Consider the following 20082-nt stretch of genomic DNA (forward strand, 5'->3'; position numbering starts at 1 on the left):
TAAGTAAACTGGGTTGTGTATGTGTTGAACAAATAATTTGTGCACATCTAAAATCAAACTAGTTATCTTATTTGAAAGAACTTGCATGTAATAAGTTTAGTGACACTTTATAAACGCAAAGAACAAGAGATTAACTTCTCTATGAGGTTTGGTCATAAGTCGTAACCTATAAATACCCTTCAATAAATGCAATTTTTTTCTCCTTTTTCAAACTGATCATGTTTAGTTTAAAACTTGTTCACTTTGGATTGGCACTACAAACTTGACATTCTTCTCTTTCCATTCAGGAAAAAACTTTAAAATCTTAAACAAAATAATTCTCTCATTTTGTCTAAGATATACGGAAAAAAAATTGACTTATTTTTCGCTCATGTTCAACAAATATATCCTGTTTGTTTAAGTCTGCATTTTTACAAGAAAATTGAATTCACATATGGTATAACTCGTGATTAGCTTTTGTAGTTCAGTGTAATAAACAAGAAACATCAATGTAGGTCGGGTTCTTTTTTTCTTGTGAGTTGGTTTTTAAAACTAAATAATAGAGTCTCCTTGTCTTTATATTTGGCATTTAGCTAGGTTTTTCATTCTACGTGGATGTGAGTGGAACAGCCCCGTGACCTCAACCCTTCTGTCTCTTTTCACCTAATTCCCTTACCAAAGTACCAAACACTCGACCACCTCTAACAACATCCACACACATATATATAAATGCACATACATATTGAGAAATCACATAGCCATATATTATTTTGGTCGTACTTTGTATCTTTGGCGAAACACAAAAAACAAAATCCAAAAAAAAAAAAACCGCCTTATATTTGTGTAATTGATTCTAATTGTCGTATAGATGCTCAAATTCAATTCAACCAAAGCTCCCAATTTATTTCTTCTCCTTCTCCTCCTTCTCGTTATCCTTCTTTGTTCAACGCAAACACAATGCCACACCAAAGGTCTACGGTTACGACCAAGAAACCAGAAGAATGTGAACACGACGAATGATCGGACACAAAACCCGGAAGATGAGTTCATGAAATGGGTGAGATTTGTTGGGAGCCTTAAACACTCAGTGTTCAAAGCCGCCAAGAACAAACTCTTCCCTTCTTATACACTTACTGTCCATAAGAAATCCAATAAAGGTGACTTCACTAAAATCCAAGACGCGATTGATTCTCTCCCTCTCATTAACCTTGTTCGTGTCGTCATCAAAGTTCATGCCGGAGTTTACAAGTAAGCACAAGTCTTTAATTTCTTCCACTATCTCGTTTTAACATAATTATTAATATATAACAAGTGATTAGTATGAGTTTTAGAGTAATAACATTTTAATCAAAATATATATTTGAATAATGAGGTATAGGAGACAGAACATTAATTCGGTCGATCTTGCAGGGTTATTATATAAATTAATTAATAAATAGTGTTTGGTACAATTCGCAGTTGATCAAATCAAAATTGGTACCACAGCTGTAGATTGATACAATATTCGGTATTTAATTCCAACAGCCTGAACCTTAGATTCTTGAGTTTTGTCTATATACGTTTTGCAGTTTTGCAATTTGTTATCACTCTAATTTAAGTAGTATAGGGATTCCATATATTTTCTTATCGTCCTTTCCTGCATATGCATGAGCCAAAAGTGTCTATGAAATTGAAAAGAGACACGTATCAATAAAGAAATGTATAGCAATCATATCAATGATCTCTCCCTCGAAATCAACACTATATGATCACGTGAACTCGGAATTTTGTAAGCTGGATGTATTATCAAACATAATCTCTAGGAAATTGACTTTAATAGTGACATTTTGGGTCTTTGTCTGTTATAAAGCGCATGGATGGTCCACATATGTTCCACGCTCATCGCCCATAATTTTAGATTGTTATGCTAGCTTGCTATTTCGTACTATAGCTATTCTTAGAAATTAAATATAACAATTTGAGCGAAATAATAATGAAAATTTGGGGGGACAATATATGTGTAGAGAGAAGGTGAACATACCTCCAATGAAGGCATTCATAACAATAGAAGGGGAAGGAGCAGAGAAGACAATAGTGGAATGGGGAGATACAGCACAAACACCTGACTCAAAAGGCAACCCCATGGGGACCTTCAACTCTGCCTCTTTTGCCGTCAATTCTCCTTTCTTTGTCGCCAAGAACGTCACTTTCAAAGTAAGTTATTACTTATTACCTTATACTCATAGTTGTATGATATCAGAAAAAAAAATTGTGAACTCATCGTAGCCGCGCTTTTATATGTATATAGAACACGACCCCGGTCCCCTTGCCGGGCGCAATTGGAAAACAGGCAGTGGCATTGAGGGTGTCGGCAGACAATGCAGCTTTCTTCGGGTGTAAAATGCTTGGTGCTCAAGACACTCTCTATGATCATTTGGGAAGACATTATTACAAAGACTGTTACATCGAGGGATCTGTTGACTTTATTTTTGGCAATGCCCTTTCTCTCTATGAGGTAAGCATTCTTACTTAGTGGTCTCTCTATTCTCCTAACACGTCTTATAGAACACTTTCTTTCAGTGGTGTAGCATTTTTAGATTGGTCCTTGCTCTAATAAAAGTGGTATTTAGGGGTGTCACGTGCATGCGATAGCGGATAAGCTAGGAGCAGTGACGGCACAGGGGAGGAGCAGTGTGCTAGAGGACACCGGATTCTCGTTCGTGAAGTGTAAGGTGACAGGGACAGGTGTATTATACCTTGGGAGGGCATGGGGTCCCTTCTCAAGAGTCGTCTTTGCTTACACCTATATGGAAAACATCATCCTCCCTAGAGGCTGGTACAATTGGGGCGACCCTTCCCGTGAGATGTACGTTTACTTTACTCTTCTCTGGTCTCATTTAAATTACATATAAGTTATAACCAAAGTTAGTCGGCGTAGCTCTGACTCAACAAGCTAAGAGAACATGCCATACTTTATTATAATTGTACAACACACTTCAGTCCAACTTTACAAAACATGATCTCGTTGCCTCATCCATTACAGAGTCGTATGTCCCACCACTGCACCACTACACATCTCAGACCGACTTCAATTTTTGTCTTTTTACCCAAAAACGTTGCTTTTGATAATAGTATATTTTGTGTGTGTGCGCATGCATTATATAGATATACTGAAACTTAAAGCCATTAACGTAGGCGTGCGTCGTCTCTTCTAGTGGTGCAAAACGCAATGTGAATAATATATATATATATATATATATAATTTTTATAGAGTGTAAATGAAAAATATGGTGCAGGACGGTGTTCTATGGGCAGTACAAGTGCACGGGAGCAGGAGCAAACTATGCAGGGAGGGTGGCTTGGGCAAGAGAGCTCACTGACGAAGAAGCTAAGCCTTTTATATCTCTTACCTTCATAGACGGCTCTGAATGGATCAAACTCTAACCATTTACACTTTTTTTTGTTTTCCATTCTACCTAATTAATTAATAATGTACATTTTTTTTTCCTTTTAATAAAATAAAATATATATTTTTTAACATTTCACATACATGCACACCTCATTCCAATGACTCGACGCCCATTTGCAACAGCCAAACATTGCCGACCAAGTCCCATCTTGCGATACACCAACTTAGATATGTTTTTTTCCGAAACATGTAAGAATTACGGGCCGGGTGTGGTCCAATGTATTTTGAAACAGAGTTGTATATTCAATCGATGATATTTTATGTACTAAAATGAGTTTCAAAAATTATACAAGTCTTTTATGTAGTAGGTTGGGGTTGGCGGATGTGCTTTAAAATGACTTGATCTTGTGCGGAAGTGGTCTTTTTTTTTTGTATTTTCTTCTCGCAGAAAAAAACAGTTTATGTTATGTCACCAATGGGACCCAAAATCAATATGATGTGGTAATAATTTATGTAAGCAAAGTGAAGGATTATGATATTAAAAAAGTTAAAGATTCCTCCGAAGATCAATAATTGCAAATATCAAATTCCTTATTAGAAAACCATCACACTCTAAAACACCATTGATGATTATCTAAAAAAGAAGGAAGAAAGAAAGCTTACATTGATGATGTCCAAGTCAACAGCTCTCGCCTTCATAATCGCTGCTTTATCTTACTCCTTCCTCTTCTCTTCTTCACCAAAACATCATTACCACGAACTCTTCCTCTCCGCTTCCTTCTCCGACAACGCTTCAGTTGCTTTAAACCTCCGTACCCTCACGCGCCGCCCTCATGTAGCCGGTACAGCGGCCAACGCTGAGGCCGCTGAGTATGTTCGCTCTGTTTTCACCTCTTCTTCACTCAAATCACACGTCGTTGCTTACCAAGTATCCTTAACTTACCCATTTCATCGCTCTTTGGTACTAACGCCAACAGAATCAGCAAACCCTATCACTTTAGAGTTGGAACAAGAACAAGTTGGAGACAGTCCTTATGCAGATGAAGTGATGCCTACTTTTCATGGATACGCTAAGTCAGGTAACGTCTCAGGACCAGTGGTTTATGCAAACTACGGACGAGTAGAAGATTTCGTGAGACTCAAGAAAGAGATGGGCGTGAATGTCTCTGGAGCCGTTGTGATTGCGAGGTACGGTCAGATTTACAGAGGAGACATTGTACAGAACGCGTATGAGGCTGGAGCTGTAGGTGTTGTGATATACACTGACAAGAGAGATTACGGCGGAGATGAGTGGTTTCCGGAGAGTAGAAGGATGCCACCGAGTGGTGTTCAGGTTGGTACTGTTTATAATGGGTTGGGTGATCCAACGACTCCTGGGTGGGCTAGTGTTGAAGGGTGTGAGAGATTATCTGATGAGGCTGTTGAGTTGAGCGGTGATGCGCCTCTTATACCTTCCTTGCCTGTTTCTGCAGCTGATGCAGAAGTGATTTTGAAGACTGTTTTTGGAGATGTTGCTGATGGAGATGTTTATCCAGTTGGACCTGGACCTGGGATCTTGAACCTGAGTTATACTGTGAGTGAGTTTGTGTGTTTAGATGAGATGATGTGTGTTACTTAACGTTAAGGGATTTGAGTTTTTGGAGTCTTGGATTTAGGGGGAAACTGTTATAGCCAAGATTGAGAATGTTATTGGAGTGGTTCAAGGAGAAGAAGAGCCTGATAGGTACATTCTTATATATATATATATGAGTGGAAATAGACTAAAGGTAACTTCTGATTGTATATGGATGAATTGATTAGATATGTGATTCTTGGAAACCATCGAGACGCTTGGACTTACGGAGCTGTTGATCCGAACAGTGGGACTGCGGTGCTTTTGGAGGCGAGTAAAGTTTACGTACATGTTGAAAGATTTAGATTGTTTCATTTGCAATGAGAGAGATCTTGAAACTATTGTAGATTGCACAAAGACTAGATAAGCTGCAGAAAAGAGGGTGGAAGCCTAGACGAACGATTATTCTGTGCAATTGGGATGCTGAGGAGTATGCCCTGGTCTCTAGTCTCTCTACTTACACTTTTTATATGTCTACTTATGTAATGTTCAAAGCAGAAAAAATTAAGGGTTTTGATGTGTTTTTTTTTTATGTAGATTGGGTCTACAGAATGGGTAGAAGAAAACAGAGAGATGCTAAGTTCAAGAGCAGTGGCCTACATGAATGTAGACTGTGCGGTATCTGGCCCCGGGTTTCATGCCTCTACAACTCCACAACTCGATGAACTGATAAAACTAGCGGCTCAAGAGGTACTTTTTAAAAGCAGTTTTGTAAGCATTTTGGGTGGATGGTAAGTGTTAACTGTTTCTGTTGCAATGAAACATTATCAAGCTTTTTTTTGGTTTAACTATTCTACAGGTCCAGGATCCAGATAACGCAACACAAACAATCTACGATTCGTGGATAGGATCAGGAAACTCTGTTGTGGCAAGTGATAAGACTAGTTTAGATTAAGAGTTTTGTCTAATGGTTGAAACTGATTTGTATACTTGGTATGTGAAGATCGGAAGATTAGGGGGCACAGGATCAGATTACGCATCATTTGTGCAACATGTTGGCGTTTCAGCAGTTGACATGCGTTTTGGAGGAGGTAAATCTCCTAAACAAGCTAAACATCATGGTCTATTGTATAAACACTTAGCCAATAAGCTTTTTTACTCATGATTTAGAGACTAATCATTGCTAATATAACCATGTACAAATAACAGGCTATCCAGTGTATCACTCCATCTATGATGACTTCACTTGGATGGAAAAATTTGGAGACCCGATGTTTCAGCGACATGTCGCAATGGCTAGTGTATTTGGTTTGGTCGCTCTTCGGTTAGCAGACGAGGAAGTCTTACCATTCAACTATATCACCTATGCATCAGAACTCAAGGTAACTGCTAAATGATATATCTTTTTACATATGACCGAAGAAACTAATGGGAAAAAGATTACTGTAATGGTGTTTATCTACCATGCATAAACAGAAAAGTGCGGAAGATTTGGAGAAGCTAGGCCATACCATAGATGTTTCTCCGTTAATCAAATCTATCGAAGATCTATCTACGTCTGCACAAGGGATAAATAAAGAGAAAGAGGTAACGGCACTGGTTTTACGTTTGACAAAGTGACAAGTAGTTATTGAGAGTAAGTCTTTGAGTTGTTGACATGTGCAGGGAATTAAAGGAGCTCTAAAAGTGAGAGAGCTAAATGACAGATTAATGATGGCGGAGAGAGCTATGACAGACCGAGATGGACTGTCGGAAAGACCATGGTACAAGCATTTGGTATACGGACCATCCAAGTACGATGACTACGGTTCAAAATCATTCCCTGGAGTTGATGATGCAATCGAGAATGCAAAGAAGCTAAACACAAAAGCATCTTGGGAAAATGTTCAACACCAGATATGGAGAGTCTCTAGAGCTGTAAGACAAGCATCACTTGTTTTAAAAGGTGAACTGAGATGAGCACTGGCACAATGATGGCAGTGTTTATCTATCACAAGTTAATATGTTTTCCTCTGTTATTCCCAACCAAAACTGACTCAAATATGAAATCCAAATTTCAGTTTTTAGTGTTTACCTTTGTGTAAGGCCCATATAAAAGCCCATTAATTAAGCCCAAAACAGCTAAAATTTCATGTTTTTTCCGAGTTTCGACCACGATTTGAGGATTCAGGAGTTGTAAAAATACGAGAGTCTCACCGTTCAGTACAGACCAGACGAAACCACGATGCTTAACCCCATCACTTTAACCCGGAAACCACCACTCCCCTTCAATTCTCTTGGGTTTTCCGGTAATCACACTTCGTATTTTGGTAGAAGGACTCGAACTGAAGCTGGTTCGAGCAGGGCTCTTTCGTTTGGGTACAACAATGTTGGTTCACTGAATTCTGGTCGTAGCTATTGGTCTGGACGTTCCGGGACTGGGTTTGGGCATATGGGTCGGGTCTCTTCAGTCTCAGGTGGAAGTTCAGGTGGCTCCGGCGGGTTAGGTGGTTCAGGTGGTGGTGGTTCCGGCGGTGGAGGTGACAGTGAAGGTAGCGGCGGAAACGGGAAGAAGTGGTCATTCCTCTCATGGTAACTTTTCTTACTGCCGACTACTCTCTCTACTCCTTTTTTTTTTTTTTGTGTAAAGCTGTTTCCTTGAAACCCAAAATTCAAAACTTTCATGGATTTAGTTAACAATATTCACAAAACTCTTATCTTGCTTTTGAATTAAACATAAATACAATTTGTGTGCCTTTTGGTTTTGATTTCTGTGATGCTTGCTTCAGGTACCTGGCTCTTCTCTCAGATTCTCCTGTTTTGACCAAAGCTGTGACCTCAGCACTTTTGACTCTCATTGGAGATTTGATCTGTCAGGTAAAACTCTCTTAATGGTTATCTTATCTTTGAAGTTTGGATTCTGATTTTTCAGGATATGTCGAGATAAAAAGAAACAGTATTCATTAGCTTCATTATGTATTTTTCGAATGAATGAATCATATATGTTTAGATAATTTACTGTTGCATATGAAGTTGGAATGGAAGCTAATAGACCCAAGAGAACTGGATGTTGTTGTCTATTTCTTGGCTTTGCTTTATCATATTGTGCTAGCTATGTGGTTATTGGTTAAGCAACATTGCTTATTCGTGTTACATTTGGTTGCAGCTTACAATCGATAAGACCTCATCGCTGGACAAGAAGAGGACACTCACGTTCACTGTCTTGGGCTTAGGGCTCGTCGGTCCAGCATTGCATTTCTGGTATTTCTGTGGTCCTTTCACTCTTATGACACCACAAAAGCTATATTATTTATTTTCCTGCTAAGTGGAAGTTCAGTTGAAGAGACTTATGCATCCATTGATATATTATTACTTATGCTAATTCTCTGCTCTCTGAATTCTCTCAAACTCCTTAGGTATTTGTACTTGAGCAAAGTGGTGACAGCTTCCGGATTATCAGGCGCAGTTATACGACTCTTACTGGATCAGGTAGGCAAATTTTTCTTATTTTCTGTCTTAACCATTCTCTTCCCATCTTGCTTCAACTGTGTTAACAACCAAACCAAAAAAAAACTTTTTTGGCAGTTTGTTTTTGCTCCTATTTTTGTTGGAGTTTTCTTATCAGCTGTTGTGACACTCGAAGGAAAACCATCAAATGTCATACCGAAGTTACAGCAGGTTAGATTCAAAGCTAATTAAACTTTTTATTTCCACAGCATGGTGCAGGAACCTAAGTTTGACACGTCGTATCTTTTTATCTGTATTCTAATGAAATCCATGTATTGCTGATTGCGTAGGAGTGGACTGGTGCAGTGCTAGCAAATTGGCAGCTATGGATACCATTTCAGTTTCTTAACTTCAGATTTGTTCCACAGAACTTCCAGGTTTGATACTTAACTCTGTGACAGCTTAGGTTGTGAACAATTCAGTACAGTTAAGGATAGTTATGCTTCAAACATATTGCACATAATACGCTGTTAATTCTCTCTACTTAGTATAATCTTTGACCCGTCATAACCAGCAACAACTTATATTAGGTGGTTTCATGTTATTGAGCACTTGTTAAAAGCATATTTTCGCATAAATGACACTAGAATGACATTAGCTAATAGGCTTACAAAGATTCTCCTAGCAACTGATGTTATTCTTCACCATTTTGGGTTACATTTGTTCACTGGCTCTGAGGATAAATCAATGTCTTATATATGAATCATTGCAGGTGCTCGCTTCAAACGTAGTGGCTTTGGCTTGGAATGTGATTCTATCATTCAAAGCTCACAAAGAAGTTGTTGCAAAATAGGCATGTGTCTTACATAGAGCCAACTGGTGTTGTTGGATTGTGATCGGCAGAGTTTTGGGGCAAAAATGTTCTTGTCTGCTGATGTAGCAAATGTTTAGTGCTTCGATACAAAACCTTTGGAATCCTGCAATTGGCATTTTATTAGTGTAGAAACAAGCTCTATCAATCTTTCAATTTTATTAACTGAGCAAATTTATTATTTTCGAATCTTTCAAAAATTGCTGAGAGAAACTTTTTAGTTACTTCATAGTAAAATTATAAAAATCTCTGGTTTGTGAGTCTTAAACTTCCACCCAAGAGGAAAATTTATAAATTCACCGGACCAATCACCGACCCTCAACAGAAAGAAAAAAAAATTAAAAGTGTCTCAAAAGAGCTACAATAATATGCTTTTAAGGCAGATGATGTATATGATTAAAAAGGCAAATGAACACAATTCCAATTGTGTTTTCGTTCTTCTCATCTTATTTTTGGCTGATGTCTTCCTTCCTCTCAGATTACAGACCAATCGTCTTTTGAAATTTGGTAATCTGGTTCAGGAAGATCCATGTCATCTGCGAAAAGAAAACCCGATCATCAACGATCTCAGAGACACTATTCCACAGGTAATTGGTAGAATAGCATTAGAAAAAAAATGGAAGAGAGTTATTATACCATGACGTGAGGTGCGATCCTGACACAGTAAACAGGGAAACCTGTGTAGAATTTCAAAGGTCCTCCTGCCTTTAAGGTTTTCATCGCACAGTCAAGCGAACCTGTGTACGGATATTTTCCCTGGGCATGCGGTTGCATTTTCTGAATCTGAGTTTTGACAAAGTCAAATGGCAGACTGCAGGCCGCAGCGCATAATCCCGAAACAGCACTTGCTCCTGCCAACAGGAACAAATTATCACACAACCATCAAACTGAGACATCTATATAGCATGATCACAAGACAAAACTGACAAGGCTTTCTTATTAAGTCTACTGCAGTACAGTTGTAAGTTGTAACTAACCTAGGAATTTAGTTTTACCAGCTCAAATATAGAACTCACGGCTAATTGAAAGCTGAAGGGTTGAAAAGGAGTTAAGGAGTATACATTGGAATCAATATTGGACTGGTCTAGGATCTGGGTTTGGGCAATGGTGGAGAGTTTAGAAACTCCTCTCATAAGTATTTTCCTTGGTAGATTTGATTAAGTCAAACATACAGTTGTGTTATGATAATCAGGAGATATATATGCTACAAATTTAAATTTTCAAGACGATTCTGAGGAACCTTGACTCTAACTGCTATCTAGATTTATTTAAAGCAAAGTTCTGCTCATAGAAAAAAATATCTTCATACAGTATGAGAAACTTGGAAAAGCAGCTTACCTACAACCGTAGATGTCTCCCCAAGACCAATATTATCTCTCATGTATTCAGCAGTTTGATCATAAGATGCAAGCATTCCCATGTTCAAAGCCATCGCTCTGACCACAGTAGGCCCACAACCTTTCCAAAGTGCTAAAACTCCTTCATCAGCACTAATACGGTACAGTGCATGGAAGGCATTGGTATAATTCCTGCGCTGAGCTAACGGCAAAGTATTGTCAGCTTGCATTCTGATAAGTGCTAGATCGGCTGGACTACCAACGGTAGCACCAATAGCACCAGCTGTAAGGCCACATAGAGCCTTCTGATACAGCGGTAGTGGCTTTCCATCGTTAGCCTCACTTGCCTTTGCAGTCAGCAACCTAATAAGATATAATGACAGGAGAGAGGATGATTTATCCGTAACCATAATGCAATAAAAGGTAATAACTAATCGATTTTGGATGGGCTCAAGACAATCCACAAATGACTAACTTACTTGAATGATCCAAGACGGGCAGTGGTGTAAGTTGCTTGCCTCAACAAACCAGCAGATAACCCCTATTGCAAAAATTCAAATCAAATAAAGCTCAGGAGACATCTTCATAGCAGAAATGGGGGTAGAACTAATGTTGTAGTTAGAAAGACAGATAAAAAGACTGTTAGATAAGGAAGTCAATTCTCTAAATAGCTGAGACTCAAATCCGGAAATGCAGACATCTAAAACATTAGAGATCAACAGAAGTCATGAATATCAAATAGAAAACATACTACGTAAATGCATCAAGATGGATCTTATCAAAATCCAGAAATACAATTTTATACCTTGTAAAAGGCACCAAAACCCTCATTCTTCAACATAGTCGTGGTAACACTGGCGGCAGATCCCTGACCTAGTTGAATCCTCACCTTCACATCACAACCATAAAACAAAGTATTAGCTCATTAGATTCACATCATTCACATTGTGATGCACCTAACAACTGTAATTCAAATTAAAAAAAATCCAGATCTGAACCAAAAGCTCTCAGCTAAACATTGTTACAGCAACAACAATTCAAACACAAACGAGTACGGAGAAATGAGATTTTGATTTATAATCCTGGAAACAAAACTCAGATCTGAGAGATAAAATCTCCAGACTCGGATCTGATGAGAACACATTTTACAGATTTCTGCAAATTTATCAGTATCAGCAAATCAAGTAAGAATTGTAACGCACAAACAAGGTTCGACAAAAGATATGATGATAGACAAAACAAGGAATCCGGAATCAATTTATGTACCTTGATCATATCGATCGGCTGGATGACGCAAGTAGCGAGCATACCAGAGGTACCGCCATTAACGAATGGCTTGATAGTAGTCCAGACACCAATCGGAGCTTTCTTCTCTTCCGCCATCTCTCTCTCTCTTTTGCTTTGTTTTTTTCGGTACGGACTCAAAACGAAATCGAGAAGGGAGAGAGATTCCGCAGAGAAGGAGAGAGAGAGAGAAGGATTCACTTGGTGGAGAAAGAGATGAAGTAGTGAAAGCTTTGTGGGCTTTATATATTAATTGACAGTACCCAACTGAACTAAACTGCACCAAACAAACCCTTGTATTTTTTTTTTCTTATCAGATCTGATCTAAAAATATATCCTAAACATTTTTCTCCAAAATTATTAATTTGGACTTCACTTTTCAGATTTACGCTAACGCTATCCTAAAGTATTTAAAGTTTATTTATTACGCCTTTACTTAACAATTTAAATTAGTTTTTACGATTAGCAGCAATTCGTCCATTTCAAAATTTCTGATAATTACTAAGTTTAAATTTCGTGAATGTTATAGGGTCCAATAGAATTCTTCGATTTATTGTAGTTGAGTTTTTGTTTTATTTATTAAATGGTTTTTTGGCATTTTTCACGCCGTATTTTGGCTAGTGGACCAGTAGAGAGTAGTATTTCTGATGCAATTTGATAACGAGTTTTCATCTCAAAAAGTCTCCAAATTTTTTTTAGAAATCTTAAAACTCTCTTCCCGAAAAACAATTTTTTTAGAATTATTTTTAATTCAAAAAATATGCCTATTATCTTACTACCCTAACAAAAACAGAAATATTACATGTATTACTTAGGCTTTATTCACCCATCCAATATCTATTGGATCTAATCCACAAACATATAATTACTTATATTTTTTAAAAAAAATTCTAAAATCAAATAACTGCTACATTTTTTTCTTATTGTTCTCATCAATTATTTCTCAAACTATTATCTCAAAATCGATTTCGTGAAATTTGAAAACTAGGTATTTTGTTATTGTGTTCGATTGGTAAGGAAGATGGTCAAATTAACAAGCTTTGAAATTATAATTTGTGAATTCTGGGTTTATGTTCATATTTAAATTTCTGGATAGTAATACTAGTATAACTAGGTAAAACTAGTGTGATTTTGAAATATTAATAGAACTTGGTAATACTTCGTTTTATGTTTATTGCAAGATTTCAACGATAACTACTCTCTAGCTACTCCAAAATGGCTAAAACAAGGTGTGGAAAAAGAGGACGAAGATTGCTCAAAGTTCATAGGTAGAAGATTCGCAAGCCCAAACAAACGAAGATGTATTTTGTTATTGTGTTCGATTGATAAGGAAGATGAGTCCAAAAAACAAGCTTTGGGATTATAATTTGTGAATTCTGGGTTTATGTTCATATTTGATTTTTCTGGGTAGTAATACTAGTATAACTAGGTAAAACTAGTGTGATTTTGAAATATTAATAGAACTTGATAATACTTTTTTTTTTTATGTTTCTTGCAAGATTTCCACGATAACTACTCGAAAATGGCTAAAACAAGGTGGGGAAAAAGAGGACAAAGATTGCTCAAAGTTCATAGGTAGAAGATTTGCAAGCCCAAACAAACGAAGAGGTAGAAGGAAGAGGTATTTTGCAAATGTCACGATGAAGAGAGATCGGTGGCACATACATCTAGAATCTCGCTCGAAGTGACTTTGCAAACGAAGGGTTCATCGTTTCTTATTGCAGGAAGAAATAGGGAAACAAGTCCATAAATTTTGGGTTTATGCTCGTATTTGAATTTCTGGATAGTAAAATAGTATAACTAGATAAAACTAGTGTATTGTCAGTTAAAATTGGGTAGTAAACCAGTTTTACAAGTTTTTTATTTATTTATACGTTTAATCTACAATATTCAACTTCGTTTGGAAAAAAAATCAAATTTTGCAGAATGAAAATCTCAAGTAAAACTAGATAAAACTCATTCATTTTGGTTAAGGAAAGATTCATGATTTGTTTGTTTTGGATCTCATTTAAATTGAATTTATGGGTTTTAGTAATACTGGTATATATAGGTATAGCTATTATGTTTTTGTAATACTGATAAAACTAGATAAAAGTAGTCAGAATTTGTTGCAGAGAAAGAAAAAAAAGACCACACGTGCGGCTGACAAAAAAAAAATATATATATATATCTGAATTGTATTACCACGTGTGCAATATGTGTGTTCACACTTAGTGTTCACACATAGTTATACCAAGTATAACAGTTGTACCACAATTGCAAATAGTTCTACTTTTGAGGTTTTTCCATTTAATTAGTTTTACCCACTCTTAAAATTATATTTTTTAGTTTTACTGTTGATTAAAGTCTATCAACGTATAATTATGAGTTTGTTATGCATTCATATGTTTAAAATCTACAATTCTATAATTTTGTCATCCTAACTTGGTTATTATTTACAAAGTGACCTTAAAAGTATAAGGAAACACTTGTTTAGGTTCTTTCATCACAATCCAAAATTCATATATTTTTAAAATTTTCATTCTTAGTAAACATTTAAACATTACTTTTGACGTTTACTAGTACACACATTCTTATATTTTCTTTAAAAATTATTTATGGATGTTCAACTTTTAATACTAGTTTTACTAGTTTGACCATTTTAATATTAGTTACGCATGTTTTACTCTGTTATGATATAATAAATATACACATCAATGAAAGATCAAACATTAATAGATTTTAAAATAAGTTTTATAATAGTTGTGACATAACCAACAAAGTAGTAGTACAACCCAAAAGATCAAACATGAATCAAACAATGGTGTTAGATGCAATTTCATCATCCTCAGAATGTTTCTTTCAATAGTTCATACCAACAGAACCTTGGTCCACCACTCTCGGCACTTGCTCAGGCTGTTCCAAGACAGAGATGACATTCACAAACAACATACATCTTCGCTTCTCATGATCAACAGACATTAAAAAGACATTAACATCCTTATCATCATTAAGATCACATTGTACTCATGCTCCTACTAGTAGTGGATTGTAGCTCAACTACAATGTAACGTGACTATCAACAAACTCAAGCTTCTTGTATATCATTGCTTTTAACATCAACAAAGTTATATCCATGACATATGTCTTGAACATTATACTATACATGCGACTTTCACACTTAAAATGCATACTAAGGTTCTCTTTCATTGTATCTTGCCAAAACAATTCCAGAAAAAAACTCAATTAGTAATACTACTAGTTTAATTGGTTGTACTACATTAATAAGTATTACCAGTTTTACTAGTAATACTACATTTACTAGTATTACTAGTTTTACCCAATCGCAATAATTGAAAATCGAATTGAATGGTCTGGGATTATAATCTCTACAATTCACTACGATTCAACAGTAAGATTCATTTCTTATCAACTAAATAGCGCAATCGACCCATAACCCATGGTAAAACATCCAATTTGCTAAGTATTTCAAGCAAAATCCAATCTAAATTTCCAAAATTAAAAACCTAACCCTATTTAATCAAGAATGTATTCTTATGTTGAAGAATACACCTGCATTTTGAAGGAGAACGTGAACTAAAAAAAGGTGAAAAACAGCAGGGGTGGAGAGCTCCGGTGAAGAAACAGTGACGGTGAAGACTGGAGAGCTCCGGCGAAAAAGGATGGACGATGACTGAAGAAGAAAAGAAATCGTGATTGATTATTTTTTTAGAAAATAAAAAACAAAAAAAAAAAGATAAAAGGAAGAAAGAGTAAGATAGTCTGCACATATTTCATTAAAAGAAAGAGGACTACAAAGAATAGAGAGAGATAGGAGATTTGCTAATTTTTTTTTAGGGATTTCTGAGATGATCCTCATTTGATAACAGCACTAGTGCCCATTTTGCCTGCTGTCAAAAATAAATAAATGAGAATGATGCCCATTTGCGAATTTCAACGTGGTTCGTTAGAATTCGTTGAAAAACTCATAGATATAGTGACTACGACACAACGCACGCTACTAGATGTTGGTGATCCGATATAAACAAAACTATGGACAATTTTAACAATATAACGGAAGTTTGGTACAACAAAAGCTTGAAAATGAACTCGGGATCTTCCCCAATGGTCGCTCTACCAATGAAAATGTATCGAACCGAGATAAAACATGAAGGTTTGAACGAATATTGTACAGGATTAAGACAAACATGTAGTAGTAGTAATCAACAAGAATCAAAAGTGATAACAGATAAACGAAAAAAAAACTGTTTTGGTTGCAAATATCTTGAGAAAAGGTCTCAATAGTCTTCACCTTCATCCTCTTCGTCGTCTCCACCTTCAGCACCCACTTCTTCGTAATCTTTCTCCAATGCAGCCAAGTCTTCACGTGCCTCAGAGAATTCACCTTCTTCCATTCCCTCACCGACATACCAGTGCACAAATGCCCTCTTGGCATACATGAGATCAAACTTGTGGTCGATCCGTGAGAACACCTCTGCCACTGCTGTGTTGTTGCTGATCATACATACAGCTCTCTGGACCTTAGCGAGGTCACCTCCCGGAACAACAGTTGGAGGCTGGTAGTTGATTCCACATTTGAATCCAGTCGGGCACCTACAATTCGAAACACATGTCAAGTAATTGTTTATATAAAAACAACATGAAACTAGAAACAATAGCAACTTGTTTGTTCCGTTTCAAGATCATACCAGTCAACAAACTGAACGGTTCTCTTAGTCTTGATGGTACCAACAGCAGCATTAACATCTTTAGGAACAACATCTCCACGGTACATCAAACAACAGGCCATGTATTTTCCGTGCCTGGGGTCACACTTAGCCATCATGCTAGCTGGCTCAAACACAGCATTAGTGATCTCAGGGACTGATAACTGCTCATGGTATGCCTTTGCGGCTGAGATGACTGGTGCATAGGATGATAACATGAAATGGATACGGGGATATGGGACAAGATTGGTCTGGAACTCGGTGATATCGACATTGATAGCTCCATCAAACCTCAGTGATGTGGTCAGGGATGATATAATCTGAGATATCAACCTGTTCAAGTTGGTGTAGGTTGGCCTCTCAATATCTAGGGATCTGCGGCAAATATCATAGATGGCTTCATTATCCAAGAGGACAGCAACATCGGTGTGTTCAAGTAGGGAATGCGTTGAGAGAACACTGTTGTAAGGCTCTACAACAGCAGTAGAAACCTGAGATCAAAGGGCAATGCATTCAAAACTTAAGATTCATCAACCAAAGAAACATGTAATGTAGTGAGTTCTTTCTGAAAAGGTACCTGAGGAGAAGGGTAAATGGTGAATCCAAGTTTAGACTTCTTTCCATAATCTACAGACAAACGCTCTAACAAGAGAGAACCCAATCCAGAACCAGTACCACCACCAACAGCATTGAACACCAAAAACCCTTGCAAACCAGTACAGTTGTCGGCTAATTTCCGCACACGGTCAAGGCAGAGATCCACAATTTCCTTTCCAACTGCAATCATATAAGGAATTAAGCACCATCCCAAAAGAGCCCTAACAAATTAACACTAACACAAGCAAGCAGGAAATGGATTTCTCACCAGTGTAATGGCCTCTGGCGAAGTTGTTAGCAGCATCTTCTTTACCAGAAATGAGCTGCTCCGGGTGGAAAAGTTGGCGGTAAGTACCAGTACGAACTTCGTCTATAACAGTAGGCTCAAGATCAACGAAGACAGCCCTGGGAACATGCTTCCCAGCACCAGTCTCGCTAAAGAAAGTGTTGAAAGCATCGTGCGCAACACCAACTGTAGTATCACTACAAATAATCAAAAACAACATTCTTCGTCTCTCAAAAAAACCTTTCCGATTACAACAAAAACAGAGTAGAAACGAACGAAATTAGGGTTTATATAATACCTGGGCATCATGCCATCAGGCTGGATTCCATGTTCGAGACAGTAAAGCTCCCAGCACGAGTTCCCGACTTGAATCCCAGCTTGTCCAATATGAATGCTTATGATTTCCCTCATCTTCGCTTAGCAGAAGCAACCCTAATTTCCGAGAGCGATGATCCTCTTCTTCGACGGCCGGAGAAATTTTGAAGGCGGTGAGGGAGGGAGCGAGATCTTGGATTTTTATTATTTTTGTTGTTTCGGATGAAATTTGAGGGAAAAAATGATAATTTATTGAATGGGATTTGATAATTTAGTTGGGGTCCGCCAAGTTGTGACAGCCTGCCCCCTTGAGGGACTTTGGCATCGACAAAATACGTGAGATTCGATCTGGATCTCGATCTCCTTTTTTTTTTTCTTTTTGTAATTTTGATCCGGTTTAGTTACTTACCGGTTTTTTTTTTTTTTTTTTTGTTATCGTTATGACTGTTTTTTTAGGTGGGAACAAAAAATTAGCTTAACCGAAATAGAAATTAAATTTCGGGTTTAGTGGTTTAGCTCTATTTGGTTTAATCAATTTGTATTTGTAGGATATTTTGCGTAAGCGCCAAACTGAATTTTGTCATCCTGGCTGTAAGGTTGTCCATGTTGTATAGTGTACTATGATTTTAATTCTCTTTTAAATGTTTTTGTTTCTTTGTTATTAAAAATAAAATAAATAATTTATAGCAATTTCTTGACTTGTAAAATTTGAATTCAAGGTTTCAAGTTTTTTTTTTTTAACGGGTGTGGGCTGAGTTACGGTGAATGATTTAAGCGATGGGGAAAGAACAAATCATATTAATTGATCAATCTAGAGTTAGTTGAATTATGGTTATAAACCTATCTATCTTTCTCTTGCAAATTTGATCTCTGTTGTATTTATTGTATCCAACCAAGAGGTTGTAGACTTTGTAAGCTTTTCTCCCTTTTGGGATTGAATTAAATCAAATATCTTTGTCCAAGAAAAAAAAGACTGCATTGGATGCATTCAGATAGTTAGCTAGGTTGCGAGTCTAAATGACACTAGGTTGGAGGACCTAGTCCCAAGTGGTTCATCAAGGATGTGGAGAGTACTTCTAGTTCTTTTGTTATTTATTTTGGGACCATTATCTCAAGAAGGTTGGTATCAAAGTATTAGAGAGCCAATATTTACTTTTTGACCGCGAGTTTTTTTTGAGGATAGGTGTTTTAATACTTCATGAACAAGTTAGGATTAACAAAATCTAAAAGATTTAATTTTGTGAAGTTTGTATGCCTTTAAGCAATTTTCTATCATTAGTTTGCTTCCTACTATCTCCGTTGGCATTCTCCATCTCTAGGGTTTTTAGGATAAGTACGTTTATGCAATTAATGACGCAGGTCTTGCGCCCATGGTCGGTTTGTTTTGGTATCTTTTGATGAAATATTGGTCTTTCGTAAAAATGCCGTTGAACATATGGAACATCTTCGCCAATTAATGATAGTGTTGCAACAAGAGAAACTCTATATCAATTTGAAGAAGCCTCCGGGGGATCCTTTTTTGTTCTTGAGATTTTGCATTTTAGCTGAAGGAGTCAAGGCTGATCCGGGAAAGGTTAGTGCCATTGTGGAATGGCCAGTACCTACCTCCACTAGTAAGGTTCGCAGTTTCCATAGTCTTGCCACATTCTACCGTCGCTTCATTCGCAACTTCAGCACCAGCACCTATCACAGAGTGTTTGAAAGATAGTCATTTCACTTGGACTCTGGCTGCGGAGGAGAGTTTCCAGTTGAGTGAGAATAGAACAACAGCCATTTTTCAGTTGATCCATTGTGATGTTTGGGGTCCGTACAGATATTAGATTTCTGACTTCCGTTCCGATTAAATGGGAGATGGGCAACATAGGCAAGATGGGACTTGGCATCAGGTTCAGGTCAGGGCATGAAGCTACAGATTCTATTTGCGGTCGTGAGACAGAGGTCAGAGGCAACTTGTTATATAGGTAGCCATGCGTGTTAATAGATCTTCTTCTTGATGTCTATAAGTTCAGATTGGATGGGTGCCTTGGGTATGCTTTCAAAAGGGCTGTTTTCATGCGTGCTTTCGTGGTCTCTTGCTTTTTCTGTTGGATCATCTACAAGTTGAGAGTGTGCTCGGGCAAGTGGGCTAACCGGAACTACTAGTAACGGGAGCTGTAGGTGAGAGTCTCTTTCCCGCATATACAAATATTCCTTACCAGGTGTCCAGCGAGAATGTTTTGACTACGTAAGCGAAGCAGACGAATCCGTCTTAGCCTATTACTATTACTCAAAAATGTGGTCGAGACCCCTCCCTTATTTACATATAAAAGAATTGCACGAAGTCCGATCGAGGAGCAGAATC

At 37.3% G+C, this 20082-nt stretch overlaps 5 protein-coding genes across 6 annotated transcripts; 3 read left to right on the forward strand and 2 right to left on the reverse strand.

Moving 5' to 3' along the window:
- The first annotated feature begins 672 nt into the window (after window positions 1–672).
- LOC104706308 (putative pectinesterase 53) lies at window positions 673–3498 on the forward strand. The gene is made up of 5 exons (XM_010422484.3): window positions 673–1227; window positions 1983–2172; window positions 2267–2473; window positions 2589–2824; window positions 3255–3498. The coding sequence occupies exons 1-5, from the start codon at window positions 848–850 to the stop codon at window positions 3400–3402; spliced, it is 1161 nt and encodes a 386-aa protein (XP_010420786.1). The 5' UTR covers window positions 673–847; the 3' UTR covers window positions 3403–3498.
- Window positions 3499–3886: 388 nt separating this feature from the next.
- LOC104706311 (putative glutamate carboxypeptidase LAMP1) lies at window positions 3887–6990 on the forward strand. Of its 2 annotated transcripts, none has more exons than XM_010422489.3 (10): window positions 3887–4940; window positions 5023–5090; window positions 5168–5249; window positions 5327–5419; window positions 5517–5669; window positions 5779–5847; window positions 5923–6010; window positions 6129–6301; window positions 6396–6506; window positions 6585–6990. In XM_010422489.3, exons 1-10 carry the CDS (start codon window positions 4035–4037, stop codon window positions 6876–6878), a joined length of 2037 nt encoding a protein of 678 aa, XP_010420791.2. In that variant the 5' UTR covers window positions 3887–4034; the 3' UTR covers window positions 6879–6990. The 2 variants fall into 2 exon arrangements, 1 of the variants encoding a protein (XP_010420791.2); XR_015563864.1 differs by having other exon boundaries at window positions 3937–4940; window positions 5327–5409.
- On the forward strand, window positions 6980–9397 carry LOC104706310 (protein sym-1). Its single transcript, XM_087461699.1, has 7 exons — window positions 6980–7490; window positions 7688–7775; window positions 8065–8159; window positions 8315–8387; window positions 8484–8576; window positions 8696–8782; window positions 9118–9397. The coding sequence occupies exons 1-7, from the start codon at window positions 7144–7146 to the stop codon at window positions 9196–9198; spliced, it is 864 nt and encodes a 287-aa protein (XP_087317825.1). The 5' UTR covers window positions 6980–7143; the 3' UTR covers window positions 9199–9397.
- Window positions 9398–9420: 23 nt separating this feature from the next.
- LOC104706309 (mitochondrial dicarboxylate/tricarboxylate transporter DTC) lies at window positions 9421–12218 on the reverse strand. Its single transcript, XM_010422486.3, has 6 exons — window positions 11820–12218; window positions 11359–11442; window positions 11033–11094; window positions 10555–10916; window positions 9853–10067; window positions 9421–9752 (listed from the first exon to the last, which is right to left on the reverse strand). The coding sequence occupies exons 1-6, from the start codon at window positions 11934–11936 to the stop codon at window positions 9696–9698; spliced, it is 897 nt and encodes a 298-aa protein (XP_010420788.1). The 5' UTR covers window positions 11937–12218; the 3' UTR covers window positions 9421–9695.
- Window positions 12219–15914: 3696 nt separating this feature from the next.
- LOC104706313 (tubulin alpha-5 chain) lies at window positions 15915–18105 on the reverse strand. Its single transcript, XM_010422491.3, has 5 exons — window positions 17725–18105; window positions 17409–17623; window positions 17121–17320; window positions 16526–17034; window positions 15915–16430 (listed from the first exon to the last, which is right to left on the reverse strand). The coding sequence occupies exons 1-5, from the start codon at window positions 17835–17837 to the stop codon at window positions 16115–16117; spliced, it is 1353 nt and encodes a 450-aa protein (XP_010420793.1). The 5' UTR covers window positions 17838–18105; the 3' UTR covers window positions 15915–16114.
- Between the last annotated feature and the right edge of the window lie 1977 nt (window positions 18106–20082).

Source organism: Camelina sativa, chromosome 8 (assembly GCF_030686135.1).
Source record: "Camelina sativa cultivar CO46 ecotype springtype chromosome 8, ASM3068613v1".
Taxonomy (NCBI): Eukaryota; Viridiplantae; Streptophyta; class Magnoliopsida; order Brassicales; family Brassicaceae; genus Camelina; species Camelina sativa.

Excerpts from the sequence above, each read along its gene's own strand:
- LOC104706310 (XM_087461699.1), top strand. The coding sequence starts at position 7,144 with ATGCTTAACCCCATCACTTTAACCCGGAAACCACCACTCCCCTTCAAT. Across the intron at positions 8,160-8,314 it reads GGTCCAGCATTGCATTTCTG|GTATTTGTACTTGAGCAAAG; the intron begins GTATTTCTGTGG and ends CAAACTCCTTAG. Across the intron at positions 8,577-8,695 it reads TCATACCGAAGTTACAGCAG|GAGTGGACTGGTGCAGTGCT; the intron begins GTTAGATTCAAA and ends CTGATTGCGTAG.
- LOC104706311 (XM_010422489.3), top strand. The coding sequence starts at position 4,035 with ATGATGTCCAAGTCAACAGCTCTCGCCTTCATAATCGCTGCTTTATCT. Across the intron at positions 5,250-5,326 it reads GGACTGCGGTGCTTTTGGAG|ATTGCACAAAGACTAGATAA; the intron begins GCGAGTAAAGTT and ends AAACTATTGTAG. Across the intron at positions 6,302-6,395 it reads CCTATGCATCAGAACTCAAG|AAAAGTGCGGAAGATTTGGA; the intron begins GTAACTGCTAAA and ends ATGCATAAACAG.
- LOC104706308 (XM_010422484.3), top strand. The coding sequence starts at position 848 with ATGCTCAAATTCAATTCAACCAAAGCTCCCAATTTATTTCTTCTCCTT. Across the intron at positions 1,228-1,982 it reads GTTCATGCCGGAGTTTACAA|AGAGAAGGTGAACATACCTC; the intron begins GTAAGCACAAGT and ends ATATATGTGTAG. Across the intron at positions 2,825-3,254 it reads GGCGACCCTTCCCGTGAGAT|GACGGTGTTCTATGGGCAGT; the intron begins GTACGTTTACTT and ends AATATGGTGCAG.
- LOC104706309 (XM_010422486.3), bottom strand. The coding sequence starts at position 11,936 with ATGGCGGAAGAGAAGAAAGCTCCGATTGGTGTCTGGACTACTATCAAG. Across the intron at positions 11,443-11,819 it reads AGCCGATCGATATGATCAAG|GTGAGGATTCAACTAGGTCA; the intron begins GTACATAAATTG and ends TGTGATGTGAAG. Across the intron at positions 10,917-11,032 it reads GCCCGTCTTGGATCATTCAA|GTTGCTGACTGCAAAGGCAA; the intron begins GTAAGTTAGTCA and ends ATATCTTATTAG.
- LOC104706313 (XM_010422491.3), bottom strand. The coding sequence starts at position 17,837 with ATGAGGGAAATCATAAGCATTCATATTGGACAAGCTGGGATTCAAGTC. Across the intron at positions 17,624-17,724 it reads CCTGATGGCATGATGCCCAG|TGATACTACAGTTGGTGTTG; the intron begins GTATTATATAAA and ends GATTATTTGTAG. Across the intron at positions 16,431-16,525 it reads ACCGTTCAGTTTGTTGACTG|GTGCCCGACTGGATTCAAAT; the intron begins GTATGATCTTGA and ends TTCGAATTGTAG.